At 42.3% G+C, this 27,345-nt stretch overlaps 2 protein-coding genes and 1 pseudogene across 2 annotated transcripts; 2 read left to right on the top strand and 1 right to left on the bottom strand.

The window, feature by feature from the left end:
* Nucleotides 1–684: 684 nt before the first annotated feature.
* On the top strand, nt 685–2,230 carry LOC127757340 (G-box-binding factor 1-like). Its single transcript, XM_052282848.1, has 4 exons — nt 685–1,189; nt 1,336–1,413; nt 1,524–1,589; nt 1,684–2,230. The coding sequence occupies exons 1-4, from the start codon at nt 854–856 to the stop codon at nt 1,780–1,782; spliced, it is 579 nt and encodes a 192-aa protein (XP_052138808.1). The 5' UTR covers nt 685–853; the 3' UTR covers nt 1,783–2,230.
* A 3,640-nt stretch (nt 2,231–5,870) lies between these two features.
* On the top strand, nt 5,871–10,090 carry LOC127757339 (mRNA-decapping enzyme-like protein). Its single transcript, XM_052282847.1, has 8 exons — nt 5,871–7,294; nt 7,420–7,460; nt 7,576–7,625; nt 8,236–8,380; nt 8,708–8,764; nt 8,858–8,981; nt 9,208–9,669; nt 9,751–10,090. The coding sequence occupies exons 1-8, from the start codon at nt 7,103–7,105 to the stop codon at nt 9,802–9,804; spliced, it is 1,125 nt and encodes a 374-aa protein (XP_052138807.1). The 5' UTR covers nt 5,871–7,102; the 3' UTR covers nt 9,805–10,090.
* Nucleotides 10,091–10,919: 829 nt separating this feature from the next.
* On the bottom strand, nt 10,920–12,076 carry LOC127756194 (probable F-box protein At2g36090; annotated as a pseudogene).
* Nucleotides 12,077–27,345: the final 15,269 nt, after the last annotated feature.

A 27,345-nucleotide genomic window follows, 5' to 3' on the forward strand; every position in this document is an offset into this window, starting at 1 on the left:
TAAACAGACGGCTTACACAATGGGTTGTTGGTTTGGCTGTCTGTAGAGTGTTTAATTCATCCTTTGACATACAAATCATAATGATCTAGTGTATAATTGATCTTTGTAGTCATTTTGTTGCATACATAAGACAATGCACAGGACATTGTTCCGTGCGCGAGAGAGCTGATCCCGGCTTCATCGCCGTCGCGTCACCTGGGAGCACGCGCTGGCCGCGTCGACGAACGAGACGACGGATGGGCCGAAGCAAGCAACCGGGGGGGGGGGGGGGCGGGTCTCGCCGACCCGTTGGACTTGCCCTAAGTCTGCTAGCACTAGCAGACGCCTTCACGGACCAACACAAAAGTTCCGACCCAAAAAACAAACTCTCCGACCGAACGCAACAGCGCACCGCATGCCAACCGACCGACCGACCGAGCCCGGGCCGCGGGGTGGGCCAGGTGGCCATCCTTCCAGACGCTTCCGCCCCCCATCCCACCCACTGACGCGTGGGCCCCACACCCACGTGGGGGCCGCCGAGGAGGGCCATCGGTCGCCGCTTTGACCGGGGAGGACACCGTCACCCACTGACGCCGTGGGGCCCACGCGTCAGTAGCCCCGTACTAGTACGTTTTTTGCATGCTTTGTCCGGGATGCGCGGCGCGAGGCGTGGCTCCACGTGTCCTCCTCCTCCTCCCCCACAGCCTACGTGTGCCTGCTCCGGTGATGTCCTGTGTCGCGGGTACGTGGCGGCCGGCGACCGGGCGCGCCCTCGATATATCAGGCCGCGCTCCCCCCCCTCGCCGCCGCACTCGCCTGCCCCCACGGCGAGCAGCCAGATGCCAAGATCCTCCCCGCGGCTACTCCTCCTCCCATGTCGGACGACCACAGCGGCGGCGGAGGCGAGCAATGCCGGCGAGGGTTCGCGGTGGACGTGGTGGAGCTCGGTGCGGCCCTGGCTCTGGCCGACATGGCCGGCGCCGCCGTCAAACCGGCCATGCAGCTGCAGCTGCAGCCGACCGCCGCTCACGAGGAGGACGAGGAGATGGCGACCACGAGGCTGAGCCTTCAGCTCGGCAACAACGTCGGCAGCATCATCCAGTCCTCCTCCTGCTCCAGCAGCGGCTCCAGCGCCGGCCGCCCCGCGCCACCGCCGCTGCCGCCGCCGGCCACCGCCTACGGCACCAAGCCCCGCCACATGCTCACCGAGGTAACTGAAACTGAAACTGAAACTGAAGCCAAAGCCAGTGACATCGCTCGCCTATCAAACTGAAACTGAAACTGAAACTGAAGCTGGTGAAATCGCCTAGCTGCAAATCTATCCTGCTTTAATTAATTTCTCCTACAAATTTGCAGGAGGAGAAGGAGGCGAAGCGGCTGCGGCGAGTGCTCGCCAACCGGGAATCCGCACGCCAAACCATACTCCGCCGTCAGGTGATCCGATCTGCTCATAAATAGTTGGAAATTGCACAAACTGTACTCCAAATTGCTGCGACTGTTGGGTGTCAATATAATCAGTGTTTCTCCTGGACTATCAATTTCAGGCTATTAGAGATGAACTGGCAAGAAAGGTCGCAGATCTGTCAACACAGAATGAGAGCATGAAGAAGGTGAGCGAATTAGACCTGACAAGATCAACAGTTGTATCTTTTATGTAGCTTAAGCTGGCAATTAACAGTAATGATGTTGTGTTTGGGGGTGCAGGAGAGGGAGACAGTGATGCAGGAGTACCTCTCACTGAAGGAGACAAACAAGCAGCTCAAAGAACAGGCACAGCATCATCTTTCGCTTTCCTTGTTCTAATTAATCTCTTAGTAGTATAATCTTCTTCTTTTTTTGTTCTCTTTTACTACAAAATTATTATTACTCCTACCATTCTGAGGCCAAAGAGAGCCCAAGAGAATCTACTCTACTCTACTCTAGCATGTTCCAAATCCAAACCTCCAGTTACTTTAATCCCTAATCCCTTTTCTCTTTTACTTGTACTACAAATTAAGCTAAGTACCATTCTGAGTTAAGGCCAAATTAAAGAGAATCTACTAGCATGTTCCTCCATTTGCCACATGACTGCACTTTACTGCTGCTACTGGTCCTAGTAGTGGTCAAATCAATTTGGCCATTGCTGTACGGCTGTAGCTAGCTGCTGGCGAATTGGGAACTGAAAATGTTTTTATTGGATGCTCTGGCACTTGTGTAGTGCTGTGTATGTGCCACACTGACATCTGTAATGGATATAACCATTTTTTCTTCCTGTGTTTTGTGGTACACTGCTCCACTATCTGGCACCTTGTGCATGTCCAGATTCTTTTCGTTGTCGATGCGATGATGCAAAAAGCTCGCTTGAAATTATTTGTTTAATCATTGTCATGTGGGATCCAATGGTCCATCCTTGTTCCGCATGGGTGTTCTAGCCAGTTCAGTTTCATTTATGCGTGGGGAAAAAAAGAAAATAAAAGATTCTATGTGTGCTGGGTAATGAAGCATGTATGTGGCAAGCAGCAATAGAATACATACCTACTCTACTCTTATGTGATGTTTGTGTTAGAATAGGTGTTGAATATACGAGTTGGGATTGAAGTTGGAATATGTATAATATCCCTCTAAAATAGAGACGGGGCACCACAATCACGGCGACTACAATGAGTGTTGGAATAGGTATAATATATAGTTAGAGGGTAGGTATAATATATAGTTAGAGAGTTGAATCCTGTGATAGGCTTGCTCTCTCTTAAATGGAGAGGAGGCACCATAATCATGGCGACTAGTGTAGACCCCTCTTCTTAAATAGAGGGGGCACCATAATCATGTTGAGTAGTGTAGACACGCAGAGGCGACTATAATGTAGTGTAGACATAAGGAAAATGATGGCAGTGAAGTCATCGATCGTAGTGGTTAGGACTTATCTTGATTGGGAAGGAGTGTTCGTAATCGGAGCTAGGAAGATTATGTTTCAGCTGAACTTCGCTAATAAATATCGTGTAATTCTACGTCGTCATCTAGTGCGTCTGTAGTGACACTCTAATGCTTGAAGGGATCTAGTGTGTCTGGAGTGACACTAATGCTTGAAGGGATCAAGGAGGTTAGAGGAGGTTAGTCGTCGTTCTTTTATATCGACGAACGTTTATAACATTCGTCTGTGTAAACTATTTTGAAGGTCTAAGAACGCCAATTAGTCGAGATCAGCATTTTGATGATAATGGTTGGTTAAAACGCAACATTCCCGAGTTCTTCGCGGATTTGAATTCATCCCTGCGGATGCGTTGCAAAATTTGGGAAATTCATGCGTTAGCAGTATAAACAAACACTGCTGTAATGAGACAAGAACCAAACCTGCAAGGCTGCAACAACGCCAACAGCAACTGTGCCTTCCAGCTTTGTCAGCCACTCTCCGCCGGAGCTGAGATCATCGAGGTGCAGCTCAAGCTGGCCCACCATGTAGGGGAAAAAGCGGTATTGAAATTTTACCGACATAGCGATACATGTTCACGTAAAATTAATATAATAATAATAAGAGAAATTTTATGGGGTTTGCATTTCAAAGGATTCCACGGTTCTCAGTCATAGGTACTATGCTAAAGGTATTTAAATGCTAAATATATTTAAGTATTGATATAGGTACTATGCTAAAGGAGAACCATAGGTACTATGCTAAATGTATTTAATTATTGATATAGGTACTTAAGGTATTTAAGTATTTATATAGATACTTAGGTATTAAGAGTAAAACATATAATTTTGCTAGTAGAGTGAAAAGGGTAGAATTTGTCCCCCAAATTATAATAGGTACCGCGTAGATAGGACCGTACGCATTAACATAATGTGGTATCAGTGTTATGTGTATTTATTTATGCCATTTTTCTCTTTTGCGTGGTTTCTTGTAGATTTACGTTGTGTTCGAGTTAAGTCGTTTATCGGCACTAAGATCAATCAAATATTGTCTCATGTTCAAACGCTCGACCATGCCAAAACCTTCTTCGACCGTGCCTCTCGTGGCTGCACCTCTTCAAACTCTAGAAGAACAATGTAGGAGATATTGTTTGTCCCTTATGAAGGGAATTTGTGAACTACATAAATAACTAATCAACTGTGTAAATAAGCAAAGGATAACTTACGAATACGCTTGTCTAGCCGTCAATCAGCCGATCCTGTCTCCTCTTCAACCCTCAACCATATTGACGCTTCTCCCTCTGTCTCCCTTCGGTGAACAGGTTTAAACCCTAGAACACGCACGAAGCAAAAGGGAAAGAAGAAAGAAGACGTGAGTGTTACGTTCTAATCAGTCGCTAAATCAACGAAGTAATCTAATTTACTTTTTTTTTCCTACAATGATACCGAGATCTACGATGATATACCGATCAATGGTTGGAGGTATTCAATTCACTAAAAAATTACTCATGTTTTACTAGTTAATTACTCAATTGATGTTACAATAATTTTATTTTCTACCTTATCCTTCTCTTGATCAACAATACATATTATTCCACCTCCAAGTACCTCTAAATACCTCACAAACACCGTGAAAGATCTCAATAAGAATATATATCTTTATCGATCGTTGCTGGTTGTAAAATTTAGTTTTTTTTTCTAATTTCTGTCAGCGTTTTTATAAAATTAGTAAAAAAGGAATTTATTAAAATTTATTTTTTTTAAATTTCTATGAGCGTTTTTATATAAAATTAATAAAAATTGATACTGTTTTCAACTTCCGACCGTCTTCGTCTCCGTGGCCAGTGAGCACGGCCATGGACGCCGCGGCATTGGCATTAGTACGTTGCTAGCACATGAGGCAACCGCAAGCCATCTAGTATTAAGTTTAAGTTAGATGTATCGACCAGTTTAACTCAAAAGCTTAAACTGATGAGAAAAGGTGGATAATTCACTTTATATTTTAATAGGTATACACTATCCAGCGAGAACATCGCCGTCAATTAAATTGTGCCACCGGTTACAAACATGAAAAGCTTCTCGTAGACCTTGTTAAATCCCAAGAGAAATATTAAAACTGTGCCACCGGTTACAAACATGACAAACTTCTCGTAGACCTTGTTCCGTAAATCCCAAGAGAGAGATTAAAGGGCATTGAGGAAAATAATTCTACATTACCATAAAAATAAAATTAATTTTCTCTGTTTCATTCAATCTAAGGGGGAGAGATTAACCGACTGTCGTCAGCAAGAAGTTAGCGACGACAGTAAAGGCCAAGCCAGAACAGGAGGAAGGAGAGGAATAAGTTCGTCTGAGGTCCCTTAACTTATCAACGAATCCGATTTTCGTCCCTCAATCGAAAAACCAGATACAACGGGTCCCTCAACTATTAAAACCGGTGCAGATTAGGTCTCTCAGCGGTTTTAAGGGCGGTTTTGGCTAACGTGGCGCCAACGTGGCTAATTTGACTCGGTCTCCATCTGATGTGGCATTGACGTGGCGCTTACGTGGCAATTCGATCCAAAATAATAATAAAACCTGTGGGACCCACTGTCAATCTCACATAGATAATAATAATAATAAAATGTGGGACCCACGTGGGCCCCACATGTCATCCTCTTTCTCCCCTCTTATCCCTATCCTCTCTTTGAGTCTCTCCGGTGAGAGGACCATTTGAGGTCCGCCGTGCCGAGGCTCGGGAAGGCCAACGGCACGCAGGAGGCGGACCTCGCCGTCGACGCCGCCGCCGACCTCCTCAAGGCCGAGCGGCCGGGCGAGGAGAAGCGGCGCGCGGCGGCCGGGCGAGGAGGGCCGGCGCGCGGCGGCCGTGCGAGGAGAAGCGGCGCGCGGCGGCCGTGCGAGGAGAAGCGGCGCGCGGCGGCCGGGCGAGGAGGGCCGGCGCGCGGCGGCTGTGCGAGGAGAGAGGCGGCGCGCGGCGGCCGGGCGAGGAGGGGCGGCGCACGGCGGCCAGGCGAGGAGAGGGGCGGCGCGTGGCGGCCGTGCGAGGAGGGGCGGCGCGCGGTGGCCGGGCGAGGAGGGGCGCTCGTCAGGTAGGAGCTCAGCCCGGCGTCCTCTCTCTAGAAGAAGGTTCGCCGCCGCACGCCGCGCCACGGGGCAGAGCGGCCGGCAGACGGAGCGGGGCGTGGGCATATGGGCGGCGGAGGGCGGAGCGGCGAGGCAGAGCGGCCGGCCGACGGAGCGGGGCGTGCGGCGGGCTGAGCGGCGGTGGCCATCGGATGCCAGCCTCCTGTACTCGTCCGATCCATCGGGTGGAGCGAGCGGGAGCGGCGGCGGCGATAGAGCAGAACCCGCAGCACCCTCCTCCTGTCGCTTGCGGCGGCAGCGCTCCCCATCGGGCGACCCCAGGTCCAGCTCGGGCGCATCCTTGCCGGCCTCCCCAGCTCCAGCTCGGGTGCTCGCCGAGTGTCTATGTGGCGCTCGCCGACGACCCGAGCTCCAGCTCGGGCGCTGCCTCGCCGGCCTCCCAGCGCGCTCGCCGGTGAAGAATTTGTCATCGCCGCCGCCGCTCAACTGGTCCGCCCTCCGGCCGCGCCTGCCTTTGCTCTGACTCCAGCGAGGGGAGAAGGGAGTATATTGAGGATGACGCATGGGGCCAATGGGCCCCACCATTTATTATATTATTCTGTGTAACTGACATGTGGGCCCTATGATTTTTTTTATGTAATTGCCACGTAAAACGCCATGTCAGTGCCACGTGGGACAATTACCTAGTCAAAGGATCCATGTAGCCGCCACGTCAGCTAAAACCAGATATCAATACTGCCGAGGGACCTCATTTGCATGGTATTGTAAGCTGAGGGATGTATTATATCTGGTTTTTTGTAGTGAGGACGAAAATCGGACTGGACGACAAGTTGAGGGACCTAGACTGAACTTATTCCGGAAGGAGACGATGAGAAAGCTGGGCCGTGTACTTAATTGGGCCTCAACCAGGCCAGGCCCATTTTAACCGCGTCTCTCCGTGGGCCCACATTAACTGCCCTGACAACACAGCCCACACGTGGCCGTGGGCCCCGACAGCCCAGTCCGACGTGTCACCGGATAGTTTCCAGAAACGTCTTCCTCCCCTCCTCTCTCTCTCCTCCCCACTCCGCGCAGGCAGCTGCTTTGCTCTGTGCTCCCTTCTCGGGCCTCGGTTTGCTCAGATCCACCGCGTCGCGCCGTCGATCCGACGCCGATGCGGCCGCCGGCGCCGGCGACGACGGCAGGCGCGGGGGGGAAGGTGACGCCGAACCTGGCGATGGACGCGGAGGGGACGCGGCTGCTCAACCTCACCGTGCTGCAGCGCCTCGACCCCGCCGTCGAGGACATCCTCATCACCGCCGCCCACGTCACGCTCTACGACTTCAACATCGAGCTCAACCAGTGGGTGGGTGAGGCCGTGCGCCGATCTGCTCGCCTCCCTCCGCTGGTGTCCCCGCCCATATGATCCGATCTGACGCCGTGTTTTTTTTTTCTCTCTTCCTTGTCTCCCTTTTGGGTCTATGTGTGCAGAGCCGGAAGGACGTCGAGGGATCGCTGTTCGTGGTGAAGAGGTGAGGCGGGGGTGTTTTGGGCTTCGGGAATGGTGGTTTAGGGTTTGGATCGGGGTTTTTGCGTGTGTGCTGATTGAGATCTAACACTTTCTGGAACGCGTTGGATCGCGTGTAGGAACAAGCAGCCGAGGTTCCAGTTCATCGTCATGAACAGGCGTAACACCGGTATGTAGTTGATGAGTTTTTTTTTCCTGTTGCCCGTATTTCGTAGCACGCTTGTTGTTTAGAACTTTGGATATTGGACTGATTGAGCTGATCTGTAGTACCACTATGACCTGTGATCTCTGATCTGTAGTTCTGACACATATCCAGATATTAGCAGGCTAGTTCTTCTTAGGATTTTAATTTACTATAGGCTTTTGGAAAGAATAATCTGAAATTCTGCACCCAAATGGCATATATACGTAAATCAGCTATGATCAAGGTATATCTACATCTATGAGTAGCAGAGCATTTTATGATTTTGTAGAAGGTGTTTTTTTTATAACCACAGTATTTAACACAGTTACGCAGATATCAGCTCAATACATCATAGTCTAGACGATGAACTGCAACATTCAATATTAATTAATTTGATTTGTATGCTTTTTAATGAATTTGATTTGTATGCTGGATTCCTCATGAAAAGATCTGTTTCTGTTGTTGTAGCCTGTAACAGATAATCCAAGATCTGGGCTGTGTATATCCCCTTGCAGATATAGAGGCTGGATTTCTATCCATTTTCTAAAAAAACAGATAATCTAAGATCTGTTTTTTTTGTCGTAACTCGTAACAGATAATCTCGTGGAGGATCTATTGAGTGACTTTGAATTTGAACTTCAGCCTCCGTATTTGTTATACCGAAATGCTGCACAAGAAGTAAACGGTATTTGGTTTTATAACCAACAAGACTGTGATGCTGTTGCAGGTGTTTTTGGAAGGTAAGGCCTTTTCTCTAATATCTCACCTGCGTGACATGTTTCAATCTGACTGGGTCATTTAGATTGGGCAAACAAGAATGGACAGGGACAGATGAGAACCATCTAAGAATCGTGCTCCTTGCTATCTCCATTTATGCCATGAACTAATTTCGCTAGTTACTCTTTTGTGTAAAAGACATTTGTTTTTTACTTTTGTTGTTTAGTATATTCACCAAATCGTAAATTAGTAGTTGCAAATGTGATCCTTTTTCTGATTCTAAATTATATTATGTCTAAGTACATACACTTTGACTGAAACTGTGGTTGAATTGATCTGTTTGGGTTCAGGATATTGAATGCTTACGCCAAAGTGCCTCCAAAGCCCAAAGTACCTTCCACAAAAAGGTTCCCATCTTTTGAGTTGAACTACACTTGCATTCTAAGCTTTACATTTAGCTATATATTGGAATTATACTGATTTCTGTTGGTGTACTGCAGTGAGTTTGAGGAATTGGAAGCTGTTCCTACATCCGCTGCTATAGATGGCCCCCTTGAACCTTCTCCGTCGTCCACTGTTCTAGTTTCTAATGCCCCTGATGAATCATTGACTGATTATTTCAGTGTATGTTCTCTCCTTTAAACTCCCTGCTATTGCATTCTACCTTTTATTTTTTTTCATGTTCATCAAATAATATACAATAGCTTGCCTCAGATCCTAGTAAATCTTTATTTGCATCTTGATTGCTACATTTGTACTAGTATATTGCTTCTTACCAGTCACACATGTATATATGTTTGTACTGTCAGTCTTGTCACAATATTGAGTTCTGTTCTGAACAAATCTGCAGGGCGCTGTTAATGTTGGGAATGTATCAATTACACCAATGGTTGGAAGAACTCATCAGCCTATCGAGTCTGTTGCATCCTCACACGTACCATTGATCATCCCATCTGCTGCTCCTACACATCAAATGGGTGTTCCTTCAGGGGCTGCGTCAGCTCCACCACTGCCCGTCATTGACACTAACGTTCATTCTAGCCACTCAACAAATCTTGTAACTCCAGCCTTTTTTGCACCTCCCTCATCGTCTTCTGCATCATTGGTGGCACCAGCTTCATCCTTTATGCCCACAGCATCACCTTTTCATCCAACTTCTGCCGATGCTCACCGTCCAGCATATGGACATGGTACACCCCTTCTTCAACCCTTTCCGCCGCCAACACCACCTGCATCACTTACCCCTGTACACAACGATGAGCCTGTTATTTCGAGGGATAAAGTTAAAGATGCTCTCCTGAGGCTTGTTCAGGTATGTTTCACATTGACAAACACATGGTTGAATAACCTTTTTCTTTATATATTTTTAACTCTTTTATCTCATGCCCAACAGAACGACGAATTCATCAATTTGCTCTATCAGGAGTTACAGAATGCACATGCGTAGACTGCTTACTCAGCCTTTATGGAGTGTCTGGCCTTGACGAGAGTTCACCTGTTCTTTCGTAGTTTTGTGTGCTTTAGTTCTCAAAACTTTATGTACAGCTTTGGCTTCTTTTTATATCGGATGTCCGCGAAGAGATTGTGCAGCTTTGTCTTGATGCATTATTGATGTAGAGTTTTTATAGCAATGGCTGGTAGTATTTCTTCCAAATGGTTGTACTTGTATAGTATTTTTGTTTCCTGTTGGAAACTCGAAATCGGAAGCTGGACTATGTGTGGCAACGTTAAAATACTGTCCATTTTGTGTGATATACTGCACAGTTGCCATTTAGATATTGGATATCACACATTTTTTTAGATCAAACTTATTGTTACACATTGGTCAGTTCTAAAGATCAAATATTTGTGGCCAGAGCGAGTATGAGTAGCTATTGCCTATTGGTGGATATACGTACCGTGGCAAACCCGTGGCACTTTGCTCCCTCGTCGAATCATCGTCATCCATCGATTGTTCCAGCTGCTACTCTTATGCCATTGCTCTACTTCTATTCTGCACAAGCTCGTTTCATCAGAAAGCTTCTGTTTAACAATGTAAGTCATTGTAACATTTTTTACATTTATATTGATTTATATTGATGTTAATAAATCAAAATAGATATATATGTCTAGATTTATTAATATCAATATAAATGTGGAAAATGTTAGAATGACTTACATTGTTAAACGGAGGGAGTAGCTACAAGAACGTAGTAGTATGCACATGCTCGTTTGTTATCCCCCATCCTGTTGGCTGCTAGGCAGGTCGCACCCGCTCGTAGTAAAATTTAATACTTCCTTCGTTTCATATTATAAGACTTTTTAGCATTGCTCATATTTATATATATGTTAATAAATCTAGACATACATATATGTCTAGATGAATATGAACAATGTTAGGAAGTCTTATAACTTGAAACGGAGGTAGTACATATTTAAACATTTATGTTCTTGATTTTGTTTTGCAACTCAAAACAATTTGAATTCCAATATGTACACACTACGTTGTCACCGAAACCTACGCCACGTCAGAGTGCGCCGCGCGCCGGAGGGGACGCCGGCCGGCCGCAGCGCACGGCACGGTCACCGGAGCGTCAGCGTCGAGAGGACCCCGACGAACGCCGCCGCGGCGACGCCGGAGCAGAAGAAGTCGACGGCGCCGTCCCGCCTCGCCTTCTTCACCTTCCTCGCCGCCCTCCCCCTCGCGAACGCCTCGTACCGCCGCCACGCCGCCGCCTCCGCGCCGCGGCCGTGCCTCGCGCCCTCCATGGCCGCCGCCACCGCGGCCAGCACGTCCCGCCCGCTGACGCCGCCGCCATCGCCGTCCTCCGCGCGCAGGCTCACCTCCCGGACGTGGCCGTGCCGGTCGTCGCATGTCACCGCCGCGTCGAGCGCGACGACCCGAGCACCACGGTGAACCGCGCCACGGTCTCCCCGGCGAGCCACTCCCGGTCCACGGACACCGGACGCCGGCTCGAGGCGTTGACGGCGCGGCCGGTGGCGGGGTCGATGAGTATCCAGCTTAGCGTCAGCTCGGCCGGCGTGATCGGCGCCGGCGCCGAGAAGCCCTCCTGGACGAGCGCGTCGACGCGGAACGGCGAGCCCAAGAACCACTCCGACGAGGCGTCCGTCTCCACGACGCGCGACATGAGGCAGACTTCGCCGTGGTGCAGGTCGACGGCGGAGACGAGCCGGGCCGGGAGGAGGGAGGCCGACGACGGCACCAAGCCGCGGGCCTCCGCCGGGAGCGGGAACGCGTCGACGAAGAGCGCCCGGTACCCTCCTCCGCCGGTGACGCCGCCGCATTCGTCTAGGCCGTCGACGTCACGCAGCGACGGCCACGTCGCGAGGCAGAGGCCGCGCCACGTCTCCGCGTCGGCGGCGAGCTCGCGGAAGGCGGAGCACGCGCAGCCGAGCGCGGCCAGGGAGGCGCCGTCGTCGAGCCGGCGTAGCACGAGGGAGAGCACGTCGCCCGGAATGTCCTCGATGGCCGTCGTCGTCGTCGCGCCCGCCATGGCGCCGTCGAGCGACACCGCCGCCGCGGAACAAACGCTCGCCATGGTCATCAGGTCAAGAAGATGCATGCCACTGTCGTGGATGTGCTTGGTTGGAAGCAACCATGTCTCGTCTATAAATACATGGAGCTCGATCGAGGTGGGTGAAGGGAGCGCGTGCGGGGATGAGATCGATCGATCACTCCGGATGGAAGGAAAGCGAAGGTCAACTCGTGTCTCGTCCATGGAGAAGAAGAAGAAGGAGACGACGGACACGGCGCGGCGGCGGCGGCAGTAGGGGTTTGCGTTGGCGGGAAGCGAAGGAGAGAATTATTGCATGGTAACACACCGTTCGTTTCAAAATAAATTCATTTTTCACCGATCCACACATACTCCCTCCGAATTTATAATAATTGATTTTTTAAATAAGGTTGAGATCAAACGGTCATAACTTTAACCACCAATAACTTCAAAAAAATTTAGTTTAAACGAACTATAACAATATATATACATTTGTCTTTAAAAGTATTATAATAAAAGTAAACATACATTTATTTATTGTATATATTATAATAGAAAAATAAAGATAAAGATATAATTTGTAGACCGTGTCATTGTCCAAAACGTCAGTTAAAATAAAATCGGAGGGAGTAGTTGGTTATGTGTTCTTGTCGTGAAAACCAGCCATTCGAGTTTATGTTTTATAATCGGCATGTGTGCTCATATTTGGTGGTAAGTGATGTACTTCTCAATAGCGAAAAGTCTACGATAATTTCATCAATCTCAAAATATACTTGCCCATTTTTCAAATATACTTATAATTATAGAGTGTGCGTGGGTTTTTATATAGGTAAGTGTATGTGTGTTGTTAGCGTCTGTATTTGGGCCTGTTTAGTTGGGGAAATGAAAATTTTTGGGTGTCATATCGGACGTTTGACCGGATGTCGGAAGGGGTTTTCGGATACGAATGAGAAAACTAATTTTATAACTCGCTTGGAAACCGCGAGACGAATCTTTTGAGCCTAATTAATCCGTCATTAGCACATGTGGGTTCCTGTAATACTTATGGCTAATCATGGACTAATTAGGTTTAAAAGATTCGTCTCGCGATTTTTTCCTTAACTGTGCAATTAGTTTTTATTTTTATCTATATTTAATGATCCATATATGTATTAAAAGATTCGATGTGATGTTTTTGGAAAAAAATTTTGTGAACTAAACGGGGTCTTATATTAAAAAACAAAAAGGAGCAAATGGAAAAGATCCTCAATTGAAAGGACTCGTGGGCGTGGCACATCCTAGATGTTTCAGTCGTGCCGTGTATCATTCCTGAAAACCGAGAATGCTTTGATTTAGACAAATCATGTAGTAGTAGATAGAGATGATTAGATGGTGGATGCCGATCGATATTTTCATGGTCCCGGCCGTCTCCATTAATTAATGGCGGCCAGTAGTTTGGGCTAAGAACTTGGGTTTCTGTTGGCAGATGAACGTACGTAGGTACCGCGTGCGAACACAGTTCGCCGCCGCGCACACGGTTTGCTTCTGCTGGAGGGCTTGTTTGATTTCGAGAAAACCCCAAAAAAAAAGATATCTAAGAATTAATTAATTCATATGAGGTGTTATTTGTAGTACAGAAAATCAATTTTTTCTCTCTTTTTTTTAAGTTGCGGAGAAAAAACATATGGAATTTTTCATTCACTCAAATATATTGAAAAATTGCTATAAATTAAAATGTGCATGTATTTCCGTTTCTCTAAATTTTCTATTCTTATGGTTAAAAATTCCTTTAAATCGAACTAGAAAGGTGCGCGGGCTACCTTCTTATGTAATGTGAGTGAAATTTTATTATGAATATTTATGTACAGGGTTTTTATTGAAATATTTTTATTATATTCTAAACTAAAATTAAACTTATTTTGTATTCTTTGAACGCTGGTATTTTCTTATAATTACTCTTTCAACATATAAATTATAAAATAAAATTATTTGAGATCATGTGGTTTTGAATTGCTAAGAACATATTGTGTCGAAACTATGGAGGTGGCCCCTTATCTCAAAAAAAGGAGGTTGTTGCTATCAGAAAATTTAGGGTATTTTAACTTGCTAGATTGATACCTTACAACCCAAAACAAATCAAATAATATATTTTTTTTGTTTGATTGTATTTTAAAATTTTATATTTTTCATTCTAATAGTCCTCATAAATATATTTGAATTTTTATATTAAGTATGTGTTTTAAATCCAACAACAAAGTATCAAAGTCAATTTGTATAGGTACGTAGCCCTCATATGTATGTTATCCATTTGTGTTTTTTCCCATATAGATAATTTTAATATTAATTGTCTAGGAGATAAAAAAAACAGAGAGAAAAGAATGGCGCACACTGTACATTACGACGGGCAGGGAGGGAGGGAGGTTTGGGATGTTTTTTCTAAATGATTAATACAACAACCTAAATTAATATGTCAGATGTTTATGTCGAAACCGATGGTTGGATGCTTTGTTTTCTTATCAGAATTTTTAGGATTTTCTTTGATTTAAGAGAACGACGTAACATCTTAAGAGAGTTTATAAGATGTGTAATGGACTTTTAATACCACATGCTGTAAAGGAGGAGGGAGAGGGTTTGGGGTGTTCTTTTTTTTTAAAAAAAATAGATCTAATGACCTAAAATAATGTTTCATTTGATTGAAAATAATGTGTCCATCGATTTATGTCTAATCCTATGGTTGGATGTTGTTTCCCAAAATTTCTAAGAATTTTCTATAATTTAAGAATTTCATATACCAGCTTAGAGTTTTTCTTATTAGAAAAACTAACAAATCGATAGTCTAATGCTTTGTTCATTTTTAATATTTTCTAGTATTTTATTTAATTTAATAGCATCGTATAGCATCTTAAAAGTGTTTGTAGCATGTTTAGAATGACAGATCAGGAGCTGCTAGACCTAGTGGGTGGAGATATGTGGTATTTTAATGCAAAAATAATATTGATTTTAATTTCTCATGAAGAAAGCTTGTTGGTATGTACTTGACAGGGAGGTTGTGGATGTGTGTGTTTTAAAAGAAAAAAACGATCTAACCTTCGAAAATGAAATAATAGATCTACCAATTTAATTGAAAATCGATGTGCGAATTAGAGTATCACTTAACAATTTAGGAGCGTTTGTAAGGTGTTACTTGGCGGCTTAGAAATATTTATAGGTTGTTTCATGGACTTTTAGTATATAATAGTATTTTTCTGAAATTTCTAAGATTTTATTTAATTTAAGAATGTCATATAGTAGCTTAGAGGTGTTTATAAAATGTTTAATGGATTTTACCACCGCACAGATTTTTTATTAAAAAATATATAACAACCTAAATGCATCAATTTAAGTAGAAACTGGTGGTCGATTGCTTTGTATTTTTTCTAGTACTTTCTCCAATTTAATAGCACCACGTAGTGATTTAGAAGCGTTCATATGATTTTTAAAGTGACGAAGGGAGAGATGCTAGACCTAGTAGTTGGTCTATTTATGATTTTCTTTTTGAATTGTAAAAGTAATTTTTATTTTAGTCTTCTTAAAATATAAAATAATGAAGGAAAAGATGGATGTACATATAGTAAGTACGTTCGTCAGTATAATCTAAAACTATTACGTACTTTTGTACGTTGGTATGGATGTTGGCTCCGGATGTTTTTTCTTTTTATAAAATAGATTTAACCATCTAAAACAATAGGTCCACTGATTTAAGTAAAAATAGATGGTTGGGTTTCTGTTATTTATTAGGTGCCATTTGGCGACTTGTGAGTGTTTATAGGGTGCCACTTGATGGTCTGGAGGCGTTTGTAGGAAGTTTAATGGACTTTTAGTTTAATACTCCCTCCGTATTGTGGGACGGAGGAGTATATAATATATAATAGATAGACAGATAAATAATACAATAGATAGTTTTTTTTCTTGCTATGAATAGTACTACCGAAGCTTTATTTCCTTTTCAATCTCAAGTACGTACTTATGTTTGTATATGTACTTATGTTTTTTTAACAGTTAAGTATATATACATCTAATTTAATGGTCTATAGTACCGATCCACCAATTTAAATATAAATCAATGCTAAGATTATACAGTACCACGTAGCGGCCTAACAACATTTGTTGGAGCGCCACATGGTGATTTATGAGTGTTTGTAAGATCACAAATTAAATATATCATTTATTTTTTTTAAAAGATGAACAATTAAAGATGATTGATTTGATATTTGATATTTATATTGTAGATCTAGTTTTAACACCGCATGAGTATATTTATGAAGTAATATATTTCATCTTTATACTGTAGACCGTCGATTTTTCAATGGCCCTAAGTACCTATGTTTATGTGTTATTTTGGCTTTATCTTTATAGTAAGTACGTGTATATATTTTTTTTCTTCCGGCAAACATTATGTACATGAGAAAGATATTATATTATATAAAACAACATGTCTATTAATTTAAAAATCAATAACACATAAATAAATTAATGGATCCATCAAGTGAAAACAGACATTAAAATTAGTTCAACTGCATGTATATATTTGTGGGATAATATATTTTATCTTTATATTGTAGATATTTGCTTGTTGACAGTACTATACATGTATGTTTTATTTTGGTTGTCGTATCTCGTATGTACATACATACGTTCTGTTCCTTCGGCAGGCAAACAGTACGGAGGAGAAAGATATTATATATACATAGATATAATCTATTAGTATGAAATAATGGATATAATAATGGATATGTATAGATCTAATCTAACGGTATAAAATAATGGTTCCATCAATTTAAATGAAAATTAACGGTGAGATTAGACTATGCCACATGATGACCTAGGAGCATTTGTAGAATTGCCACGTTGTAGCTTGGGAGCGTTTGTAGGAAGTTTAATAGACTTTTAGTATATAATAGATAAGCTTGTCAGCACTGCGCCTCTGCTTTGTACATACGCAGCAGAAATATTAGCGTGTGGTATTTCCGTTCCCGTGAATAACTCACACGTGTGGTGTGTTTTATATCTCCTTAATTCAACTCCACCACGTGCTAATCACGTCCGTGCTGTTTAATAAGTACGGCTAGCTAGCTGCCTGCTTGCTAGGCCATGCCGGTAAGCAATGACAGTTTTGGGTTAACGATCTATAACCTAACTAATATGGTCAGTTCCAGACCGTTCAAAAAAAAAAGGTCAGTTCCAAGCTTATCAAATTCATTTCCATTACTTCTTAAAAAAATCATTTCCGTTAGTATTGGCCTGAATGGCCAGTGCTACTGCTATTTTAACATCTAAAACAATATGCAGCTAGCGATGTGTACTGTTCTTGTCCAAATACCAATCAATTCGGATCTTTCCGGTTAATTTCCTACTGATATTTTATCGAATCTGTATACCACTCGTTCATCCATTGAATTTGTCTTACTCGATTATTAAGTTATGCTGAGCTATAAACTCATTTATCTATGTTATATTTTTTGCATTCTTTTAATATAACAATGACATGTGAGATTTTGGTGAAATATTGTACATTGATATACATTCTGTTTTTAAGGGCATATTTGATAGGGATCCAGCTTCAACTCAATATCTCCATCCCGCTTGAAATTAGAACCTAGCCAAGCAGTACATTCTGTTTTTAAGGGCATATTTGGTAGGGATCTAGCTTCAACTCAATATCTCCATCCCGCTTGGAATTAGAACCTGGCCAAGCAGTTTCAACTTCACCTCAAAAGAGAGTGGATTGGGCTAAATTGATTTTTGAAAAATGAATTAGAGAGTTAACGGCTTTGTTCTTCTAGAGTTATTTTAAAAGTTTGAGCTAGCTCTACTAAACAATCCCTAAAGCTTTGGATGGTACACCGATATCGTTCGGTACCAAAACATTCTACTACATGTTTCCAGAGACCGTCAGATTGGAATTGACAAGCTTGTCCGTCCGCAAGAAGAGAAACATGCTAAGCCAGGTTGAAATAAATGAAATGGCACATGATGCATGACCTGATGCTTCACTTGCTTGTAGGGTTTAATTGAATATTACATGGCATAAAGCTAACCAATAGCTTGAAAAAAAAAATCCAAGCAATACTATTTCTAAATCATATTTTTAGATCAAATATTTGGAAAAAAAGGTTTTGAAGAAATCATATTTTCTAATGTATGTCACGAATAATCTACTCGATAATCCATATAATCTGGTTTTAGCTAATTCAAACAGGACTTTGTGATGCTTTCCCTGTGTAAGATCGATCGAGATGTTTATCGATCTGTGATGCTCTTCCCTTCATTGACTTGTTCAACAAAAAAAAAAGATTTAGTGGACTAATTACAGGATTGCACCTTTCATTCACAGATAGTACTACCTCCATCCCAAAGCAACCTAAAATGAGATATAATACATTCTAATACTACAAATTTGAAGGTTGGAACAGAGAAAATAATATTAAACAACCTAAATTCCTAGAATGCCTTCCTTTTTTTTTTAAGGACGGAGAATTATTCATTCAAGACGATCCGTTCCTGGGCCGTTGCCTCGTACGTGGCGGCGACGTTGGGCCTGGGCTGTCTGATGAATGCGGAGTAGGCAACGGGGCCGGCCTATCACCAAGGACCATCGATGCATGGGCCGCATTGTCAACCGCGCACAAGCAGGAACATATGGGCCGTTGAATTATGGAACTACACTTTGCTTGCACCGGCCTAATAGTCTAATAATGTTCTTTCTGGGATCATCTATAAAAAAAAATTGATTTTGCTATATCTCACTCGAAAGATTTTTTTCTTATCGCTCACTTGATTTTCTCACTCAAATTTACAGTTCATTTTCTTGTAAGTTACAGTATAATTTTTGAATCTTTGCATAAAAATTTTGAAATTTATATTCGATTTGGTCTTTTTCTTGATGATATGGTAATTTAGTGTCCATTATTGTGTTTTTAGTTGCTTTTTACTTTTTACTGTGTCTATTGGATTTTAATATAAAGATTACAGATCTGTGTGATATGATCATAAAAATATTTTGAAAGATGCATAGGTACTCCCTAAAAAATTGTCTCATTCCGTCAAAAAAAAAATTGTCTCATCACAATGACGGTCAAATAGCAATGCCCAATGGCCATGCTGGCGTGAACTTTCTCCCTTTTTTTAACCCATCTTCGGCCTCTGCATTATATATAGCTGGCTTTAGTAACATTGTAACTATGGGGCAATTTCGATGATTGTGATATAATTGGTCACGAGTCACAACTCACAACATACTACTGTCTATGTAACTTTATGTCCACTATAGACCATCTACAATGTGGTGGCTCATTGATGATTTATGTCCACCCATGATAAACAGGACACGTATACCAAGTTAGTACCAACTAGGAATATTTTTTGAACATAGCACGTATGCATATTCTATCTATATGACTACATCTGAGAGAACATACCGATATATCTTTATTAAGATAGATAAACTATTAAAATAATAACTAACCATAAATATATACAAGCATCCATAGTCTTTATTTCTGAGTGAGCATTCCACCAATTTTTAAAGTAATGCTCATCGTTTAGGCCGGTGAGTGACATTTTTGCTCACTGCGCATTCACCTTTGGGGTTCTTCGCACCTAGGTAGTACCAGGACCCTTGTGCCTCGGACTGCACCGACCGCCTTATGACCCATGCTGCGACGAGACGTGGACATTCCTCATGCTGCGCTTCCCTTCGGTCCATTCCCGGGTTGGGTTAGGGGAAGATCCGAGCGATTGCCTTCGCGGACGCGGATCGAGTATCAAAGAAATTAATAAGCAATGGAAAATAATAAAAAAAAACCCAGAGGTTTGGAAAATGTTGTGTCCTGTAGTGTAGAGCAGCATAAATCATTTGGACAAGATCAGGGAAGTACTGATCGGTTGATAGCTGGTCGATCGATGGTTGCATGGTCCCTTCCAACCAAGAGGTTGGAAGGCTTGGACCCCTTCTTTGGAGGAAAAAAGACGATTTGCTGTTCACCAATGTGCTCATCAAGCTAGCTAGCTTTGTGGGGGTTCCATAGCTGGCTAATGGTCGGTAGAGCATCAATTTTTGTTTCAAAAAATGGCTAAAGTTAGCCTAGTAACTTAACTGTCCTAAAAGTGGCAGAAAGCTATATATACAACTAGTGATAATATTATATCGTAATTAAGCTGATATGATCTACACAAAAAGTGTGGCTGATATCTTTCATCAATTATCATTGGCTCCCATCCTACCTTGTTGATTCGCTCTGACGTTAATTAGCTAGCATCATATATATTTATCAGGGATAGCTAGTTGCTAGCTTAATATATAGTTGATAGCTAGTAACATGCATGCATGTATGGGGATAGATCCCTTTCCTAAAAAAATATATAGGTTAATTACTAAGTAAGATGTGTGAGAATATTTGTTCATATGTAGCTTGTCGATATCCTTAATTTGCATGGTACCTTGTGATAGCGAAGAATATATACTCTGCCCTTTCGAATGGTCGCAAATCTAAATATTAGTACGCCCCCCTTGCATTTGGTATAATACCTCTTTTTTAAAATAAAGATCTAAAGAAAGGCACCAGTTAATGTTCATCCCTTACAGCTCCCATAGACATAAAAGCATCATCAAGACCTTAATTCAACTCAAGCTCAATAGCTACATCAAACATGTTCCGTAGGATTTTACAAAAATTTCAGTGAAAGCCACACAGCAGCTGAAAAGAACATTTTGGATTGGTGTCGATTTATACCCTACCAACATTTTGGTAGTTCCAATAATGACTTATTAGTTTTGATTTTGGATTAAAGCCATTTTTTGTCCACAGTAGCAAATCTACTATACCAAATTTGATAGTACTAAAACTTGCTTAGTTTTCGGCAAGCTATGTAATATAAGCGCTTACAACACGCGCGCACACACTCTATAATATGATTAAGTCATCATAGACATCTTATTGTATAGGACTTAAATCCGGATGAATAGATTCCACCACAAGAAAATCTAAGATATACTCAACGCTTCGACAATATGAATTAGAAGTCTATCTTTGGCAGCATCTTGCTGGTAGGAGTATAAGCATAATTTTCCTCTGTAATCCAACCTGAAAAGTGGTGTGATCACTGCAACTTGTTGGCAGCATAATAATACATACTCTACACATTAAATTTGGGTAAGTTTGGGTTTTTAATATACAGCAAAATCAATCATGCTTTCATGCATGCCAATTTAGCCGCATAAACAGTATAGAAGCATGTGTGCAGCAACAAAAACTGTGGGCGCTCTCAAGTATGGACTAGCTAGTACCTGTCACTTTTGGAGAGTGGTATGCAGCTCAATCCAAAGCTGGTCCTAAAATAATGGTGATTAGGTGCAAGATCGGCTTCTGTAGTGGACCAATATGCTAGCCTAAGAACAAGATTTGGACATTTGATTTGATGCGAGCAGTGGCCATTGGTTCAGTTAGGTTTGTTGTTTTTTGCATGCACATGTTGACTACTCCAGCTCACAAGTAAATTAATGAAAAGATCAAGGTAGGGCTTCTAGGAATTCAGTGTGTTAAGATAAACAGAGGTCTACTGAGGATTTAGGCACAAAGCGGCATGTATTTATGGACTAATTGCAATGCATTCTAACGAGACTATACTAGTGTTCATCGATCGTATGTGGCCCGAAGTTGTTCGCGTTTTCCTCTCAAATTAATGTGACACTCATATAGCTCATTCAAATATATAAATACGGAAAAAATTATTCAGTATACTCTATATTTATGGTATTTGCTTAGGACACTCTGGTTTTGACATAGGACACTCCAATTATATGGCTCTTTATAAAGACACTTTGATTCTTATCTTAATATATCCCCTTCTAATATAGATCGAGATAAAACTTTGCAAATGATAGTTTTACTCTTGAGGCGAAAATTTAAAATTTGAACACATTTTGGCTAAGTGCTTGTTTAGTTTGGTGCCAAAATCAACCTTATCAATATTTGGCATTGCTAAGTTGGCACATTTTGATAGTGTTATAGGGGTTTAATTTGTAGCCTTACCAAAATTTCGTAGTGTTCTTATGAGAGTAAGTTTTTGGAAATATGAGAATTTGGTAGTGTGTCAATGACAATAGAATGTTTGGTTTATTATCTTATCAAATTTTGGTAATGCACAAAATCTGATAAAGTTGGAACTGATAACAATCTGAACAATCCCAAATTACATAATTCAAATACATTCTTTTTTTTCAAAAAACTAATAAATTTGAAATAATGTTGTCTGGATTCAAACAACTCTTAGAAAAAAAATATTCTTTTATTTCCATAGTTTGTGACAACTTTTGATTTTGCAGTTTATAGAATTATCTCAAATGTATTTAAATGTGAATTATACAAGGTGATCCAAGGGTAAAATCTTCCTTTGTGAAGTTTTGTCTCTTCATTGCTGATGAAGGATATATGAAAATAATTGTCAAATATCTTTATTAGGGATATTAATTATTACCGATATTGTTGTACATACCTTGTTTAGTTGTTTAGGCTATCGAGATTGTGCTTTTAACCCAGAACCATAAAGTGCTCTATGGTAAAATCACAAAACTAGCATATCTTAGAGCAGGTACAATAGCTCTATTAAACCGACTCCAAAACCTGCTAACCAGCTTAATCAGTGATTAAGGAAAGAAAATCGTCAATAATGAAACAAGCAGGCGCTTGTTTTACCGCCAGCGCTTGCACAACACCCGAAACCATATAGCCCGCATGCAGCCAGAAGAGGTAATAAAAAATACATTATGTGGTCTCAACAACTGATGTATCTATATAAGTATTTAATGTATGTATGCTTTAACCAAGGCAGCTTATAGGTAACTTGTAGTTTGCTTATTGTATGAGTTAGCTCTATTTGACATGACAAAATTTTGGAGCTTGCTGCTAGCTGCACTATTGGCCTTGCTCTTAGAGCAAACATCACAAATCTAAAGTGTCGTAGAGCAATTTTACCTATATAAATATTATATTCGTACGTACTATTTGCTAGGAACGATGGTACAGTGTATTATAAAAAAATAATCTGAGAAAAACTCTAGTCCCCTCAAATTTCAAAATCTTCAAATACATAAGTTTGTGGAAAACTAATTAATTTAATCTGAGGCTACGAAATTATGCCTCAATTAATTTAATTCCCGATGAAGAGCAGTAGAGCACCGATTTATCAAGTACTCCATCTGTTTAAGTCAAACGTTAGAAATATAAATCATGAATAACTCTCAAGTTGTTGAGTTTGAAAATATAAAAATTATATGAATAGATTTATCTTGAAAAATATTTTTATAAAAGTATACATATATCACTTTTCAATAAATATTTTTATAGAAACAAGAAATTAAAGTTGTGTTTTGGAGACCGTGTCACTGTGTAAAACGACTTCCTTTACGAGTACGGAGGGAGTACAGTAGAGAGCACCGCGCTTATAATTAATAATTTGCTGGTACTAATTAATTCTCTAAAAAAATAAATTTGCTGGTGCCTTTCACCCTGCAGGTAGGCATAACGCAACAGTAGTTAAGCATCTTTGATTTATTGGTACAGATCGACAGAAAGAGCGAAAGGCTAACCAACCTATATCGATCAGGACAGGAACACGACAAATGATACCTAACATGAGTCTTTTTTTCTCTAAAACATGGGAGTTTACACTATATGTACTTATTGAAATTTAAAAGTATATGCACACATTTATTTATAATTTATGGTGTCATTGGTATGTTTAGGTAAGGTAAGTGCACCCAAAGACAGGGTTGAAGCCAGCAGCCGAAATTATCAAGGGGGTTATTAACTCCATTGCATGGTATGGTGAATCTTGAATCAAAATAGTGTTTCGCTAGAAGATTTAATTTGGAGTTTCGCAGGGGTCGCTGACCCCAACAAAGACTAGTTTCGATCTTATATCTACAACTTATGTACAGAGAATATGTTCAGGTATTAATTAATTACCTGCAATGTTATATGGACATATGTATGTGTTTTTTCACTTTATATTTTACTGAGCTACTCCCTCCGTTTTATAATATTGTCTAAATTCATTAGTATTTATATAAATATGGACAATAATAAAAAGTATTATATTAAAAAATAGAAGAAATAATTAAGGTTCACGGATTTATAAGTAACACCCGTCTGCGAGAGCAGATAGAGTCGTGTGTACATGTTCGGCGAGCTAAAGACTTTTGTGCACATGAACTTGTTGTACGATACGATGGAGCTGAGTCACGTTAAAATTTAATCAGTCGTGTTAACTTAATTTTTGCGTTGAAGTACTGTAGTACATGTGTACGGGGGTTAATTAGTTAATATTGAGAACGAGCTGATTGATCGATGTTGCTGAAAATGCAAGTCAACCCCTTTGGCGGAAAATTCCTCTCTTTTCCCCTAACTTATGTACTGATCGATATGATATTTTGTTCTTGTACGTTCGGCTTGCTAAGAGTCAACAAGCGCATGCAATGGCCTTTTAGGAAATTAATATACTTTTCTTTCTGGCCTAATTGAGGATACATGCATATGGATATGCTGCTACTCTTGTGTTATTTGTGAAGTACATAGTATACATAATTTTTAATATGTTTATTTAGGAAGGACACAAATAAATGAGTACCTTACGTATAATGTATTGTATGTTCTCCTGCCTATGTCAGATTTATGTATAAAAAAATTATTTCTGTTCCAGAGAGTATTTGTGCACCCAGCGTATTTATGGATTATTATTCTTTCATTGGTATGTGATACATATCCATTGATAGTGAGGTGTATGTCTGCAATAAATTTATCAGTTTTGTAAGATGTTTGCGAGTTTCTCCAACATACTAACTTAGGAGTATACAGCTAATGTGTACTCTCCCTTCGTCAAAAAAAAAATCAAATTAGGAGTATATAGCTAATGTGTACTCCCCCTTTTTAAAAAAAATCAACCAATTTAATCTGTATATGAGGTTTTTCGGATTTATTGTTGTAGGTGTTATCAAATTTTCATCTAGTTTTTTTTTGCGCGTCCTCCGTATCAAAATATAAGAGATTTTGGATGGATGTGACATATTCTAGTACAATGAATCTGGACAAGGAGTCATTGTACTAGGATATGTCACATCCACCAAAAATCACTTAGGTAGTGTTTGGTCGCAAGGATGGGATGGGATGGGGTGAACCCACTTTTAGATGTGTTTGGCTTAGGGGTGAGTGGGTTGGGTTGGTCCCTGCAGAGCAATATTTCTCTCAGGTTTGGGACCAACTGATCGGGTAAAATCAACTGGACGAGCGCACGGCGTGAGCCGTGCCGCTTCACCCCGTTCACTCGCACCGTTCGCGCTCGCTCACCCTGCTAGCCTGCACGGCAAGCGACGAATTCAGTAACGCCACCCTCTAGTGCGTTTGCGGTGACGACGACGGCGGGCTCGAGCGGTGGCAGGGGGCTCGGTGACGGCAGATCCGACGATCGGGATGGTTGTGGCAGCGAAGACAATGGCGGGCGAGGGTGAGTGCTCTGGTGGTGGCGGCGACGATGACGATGGTCGTTGGCGGCGCCGTGCGGCCATCCACACTCCTCCGCCCACCCGACTGTCGTCGAGGCAGAGCCTCCACTTGCTAGGCCGTCGTCACACATCTCCGCCCGTCGTCGTCCATCTTGCAAGCCCGCCCTCGCTGCTCTTCCTCTTGCTCGATGCTGGCTTGCTTGCCTGCCCGCCGGCCCATCTCACTTGCCGCCCGTCGTTGATGGTGGTTGCAAACGGCATCCATCCGATCTCTCCCTCGTCCCTTCAACCAAACAAAAAATTGGGATCGTCATATCCTATAAACCAAGGGCCTGTTCGGCAGGCCGACTGCGACGGCTGCGGCTACAGCTGCGCACAGTGAGTGTGGCATTGTTCGTGCCGATTGTGGCACAACCGCAGTCCGGGCAGCCGAACAGACCCCAAATATATGGGTGGAATCATCCCAACTCTAAGATCAAAGATGGTTTCATCCTATCCCATCAAGTTCCAAAACCACACACATATTTATATTTTGGGACGGAGTGATGAGTGGTATACTCCCTCCGTCCCAGAATATAAGAATCTTTTGGGTTGGACACAGTTATTAAGAAAGTAGGTAGAAGTGAGCGATGGAGGGTTGTGATTGGATGAGTAGTGGATGTAGGTGGGAAAAGTGAATGGTGGAGGGTTGTGATTGGTTGGGAAGGTGGAGAAGTTGTTATATTTTGAGATAAATTATGATGGCTAAAAGTTGTTATATTTTGGGACGGAGCGAGTACATTAAGGGCATGTTCGGTACAGCTCTAATTCCTAAATTTAGCTCCAGGAGTTAGGTCTGGAATGGAGTTGTGGAGCTGCCTAAATCCAACTCCACAACTCCAGTTCATTTTGTGAGAGAGCTTCACTCAGCTTCGCTCCTATTTTTGATGGAGCTGAAACTGTTTGGCTGAGCTCCAACTCCAAGAGGGGTGGAGCTGGAGCTGTGCCAAACAGACCCTAAGGGCCCCTTTGAATCGCAGGAATAGAAAAACGGAGGAATAGGAAAAACGTAGGATTCTGATAGGAATGAAGGTGTAAAATAGATGATTGGAAAATATAGGAAAAACACAGGAATGACCGTTTGATTGGACCGCAGGAAAAACGCAGGAATCGGATGAGAGAGATAGACTCAAAAAAAATTTTCCAAGAGGTTGGATCGCTTGCTAACTTTTCTCCAAAATCTCTAGGATTAGCCATTCCGTAGGAATTTTAAAAGATAGTATAGGATTCAATTCTTTGTTTCAAAGGCTTTCATAAAAAAATTTTCTATAAGAATGAAATCCTTTAAATTTTCTATACTTTTTCTACGAATGAAAGGAGCCCTTAAGAGTTGAGTGTATGATGTGGGTGAATGTCTATGTCTACACGTTTGTACTGCTCAGTTCCGGTAGGAATGGACAGAGGAGCAGCAGCCCACAACGGCCAACATTGCGGCCGGCGAGGCGACCCGACCCATGCCAAATGCGTGACGTGACGGCGGCCTACTACTTTTAACGCCTCGAGAAGCGTGGCAGGTTGGCCTCGTGGGCCCCACATCCCCAAGCCCTCGAGGCCATCGTACTGGGCCCGCCTACCAGAGTCCTGGCGTATCAGAAGATCCCGTCGCGTCTTGTCTTGCAGGCATGCATCCGGCGCTGCTGCCCACGTAGCCCGCCGATGAAATTATCGAATAGCCCTCCGATCATCCTGCCTCACGAGGGGCAATCTCACGGAAGCTTGGAGGGCATATCGGGAAAGAAGGAAAATACAGTATGTATACGGGGCTGGCACACTGCTCGAGGAGGTACTATACGTTCTATCTACTGTATAAAGAGGGATGGATACCTTGTGAGCAGAGGGATGAAGGTCCACTTGTCACCCGTTATCTGAAGCTAGAATGGGTAAGCAGAAAAGGGAATTAATGGCAATGGTTATCCGGGCGATGGCCAATCGGATATTC

This window comes from Oryza glaberrima, chromosome 12 (genome assembly GCF_000147395.1).
Source record: "Oryza glaberrima chromosome 12, OglaRS2, whole genome shotgun sequence".
In the NCBI taxonomy this organism is placed as follows: Eukaryota; Viridiplantae; Streptophyta; class Magnoliopsida; order Poales; family Poaceae; genus Oryza; species Oryza glaberrima.

Bases quoted from the DNA above. Each gene is read 5' to 3' on its own strand.
- LOC127757339 (XM_052282847.1), top strand. From the start codon at position 7,103: ATGCGGCCGCCGGCGCCGGCGACGACGGCAGGCGCGGGGGGGAAGGTG. The intron at 7,295-7,419 runs GTGGGTGAGGCC...CTATGTGTGCAG, and splicing joins ACATCGAGCTCAACCAGTGG to AGCCGGAAGGACGTCGAGGG. The intron at 7,626-8,235 runs GTATGTAGTTGA...AACTCGTAACAG, and splicing joins CATGAACAGGCGTAACACCG to ATAATCTCGTGGAGGATCTA.
- LOC127757340 (XM_052282848.1), top strand. From the start codon at position 854: ATGTCGGACGACCACAGCGGCGGCGGAGGCGAGCAATGCCGGCGAGGG. The intron at 1,414-1,523 runs GTGATCCGATCT...TATCAATTTCAG, and splicing joins AAACCATACTCCGCCGTCAG to GCTATTAGAGATGAACTGGC. The intron at 1,590-1,683 runs GTGAGCGAATTA...TTGGGGGTGCAG, and splicing joins AGAATGAGAGCATGAAGAAG to GAGAGGGAGACAGTGATGCA.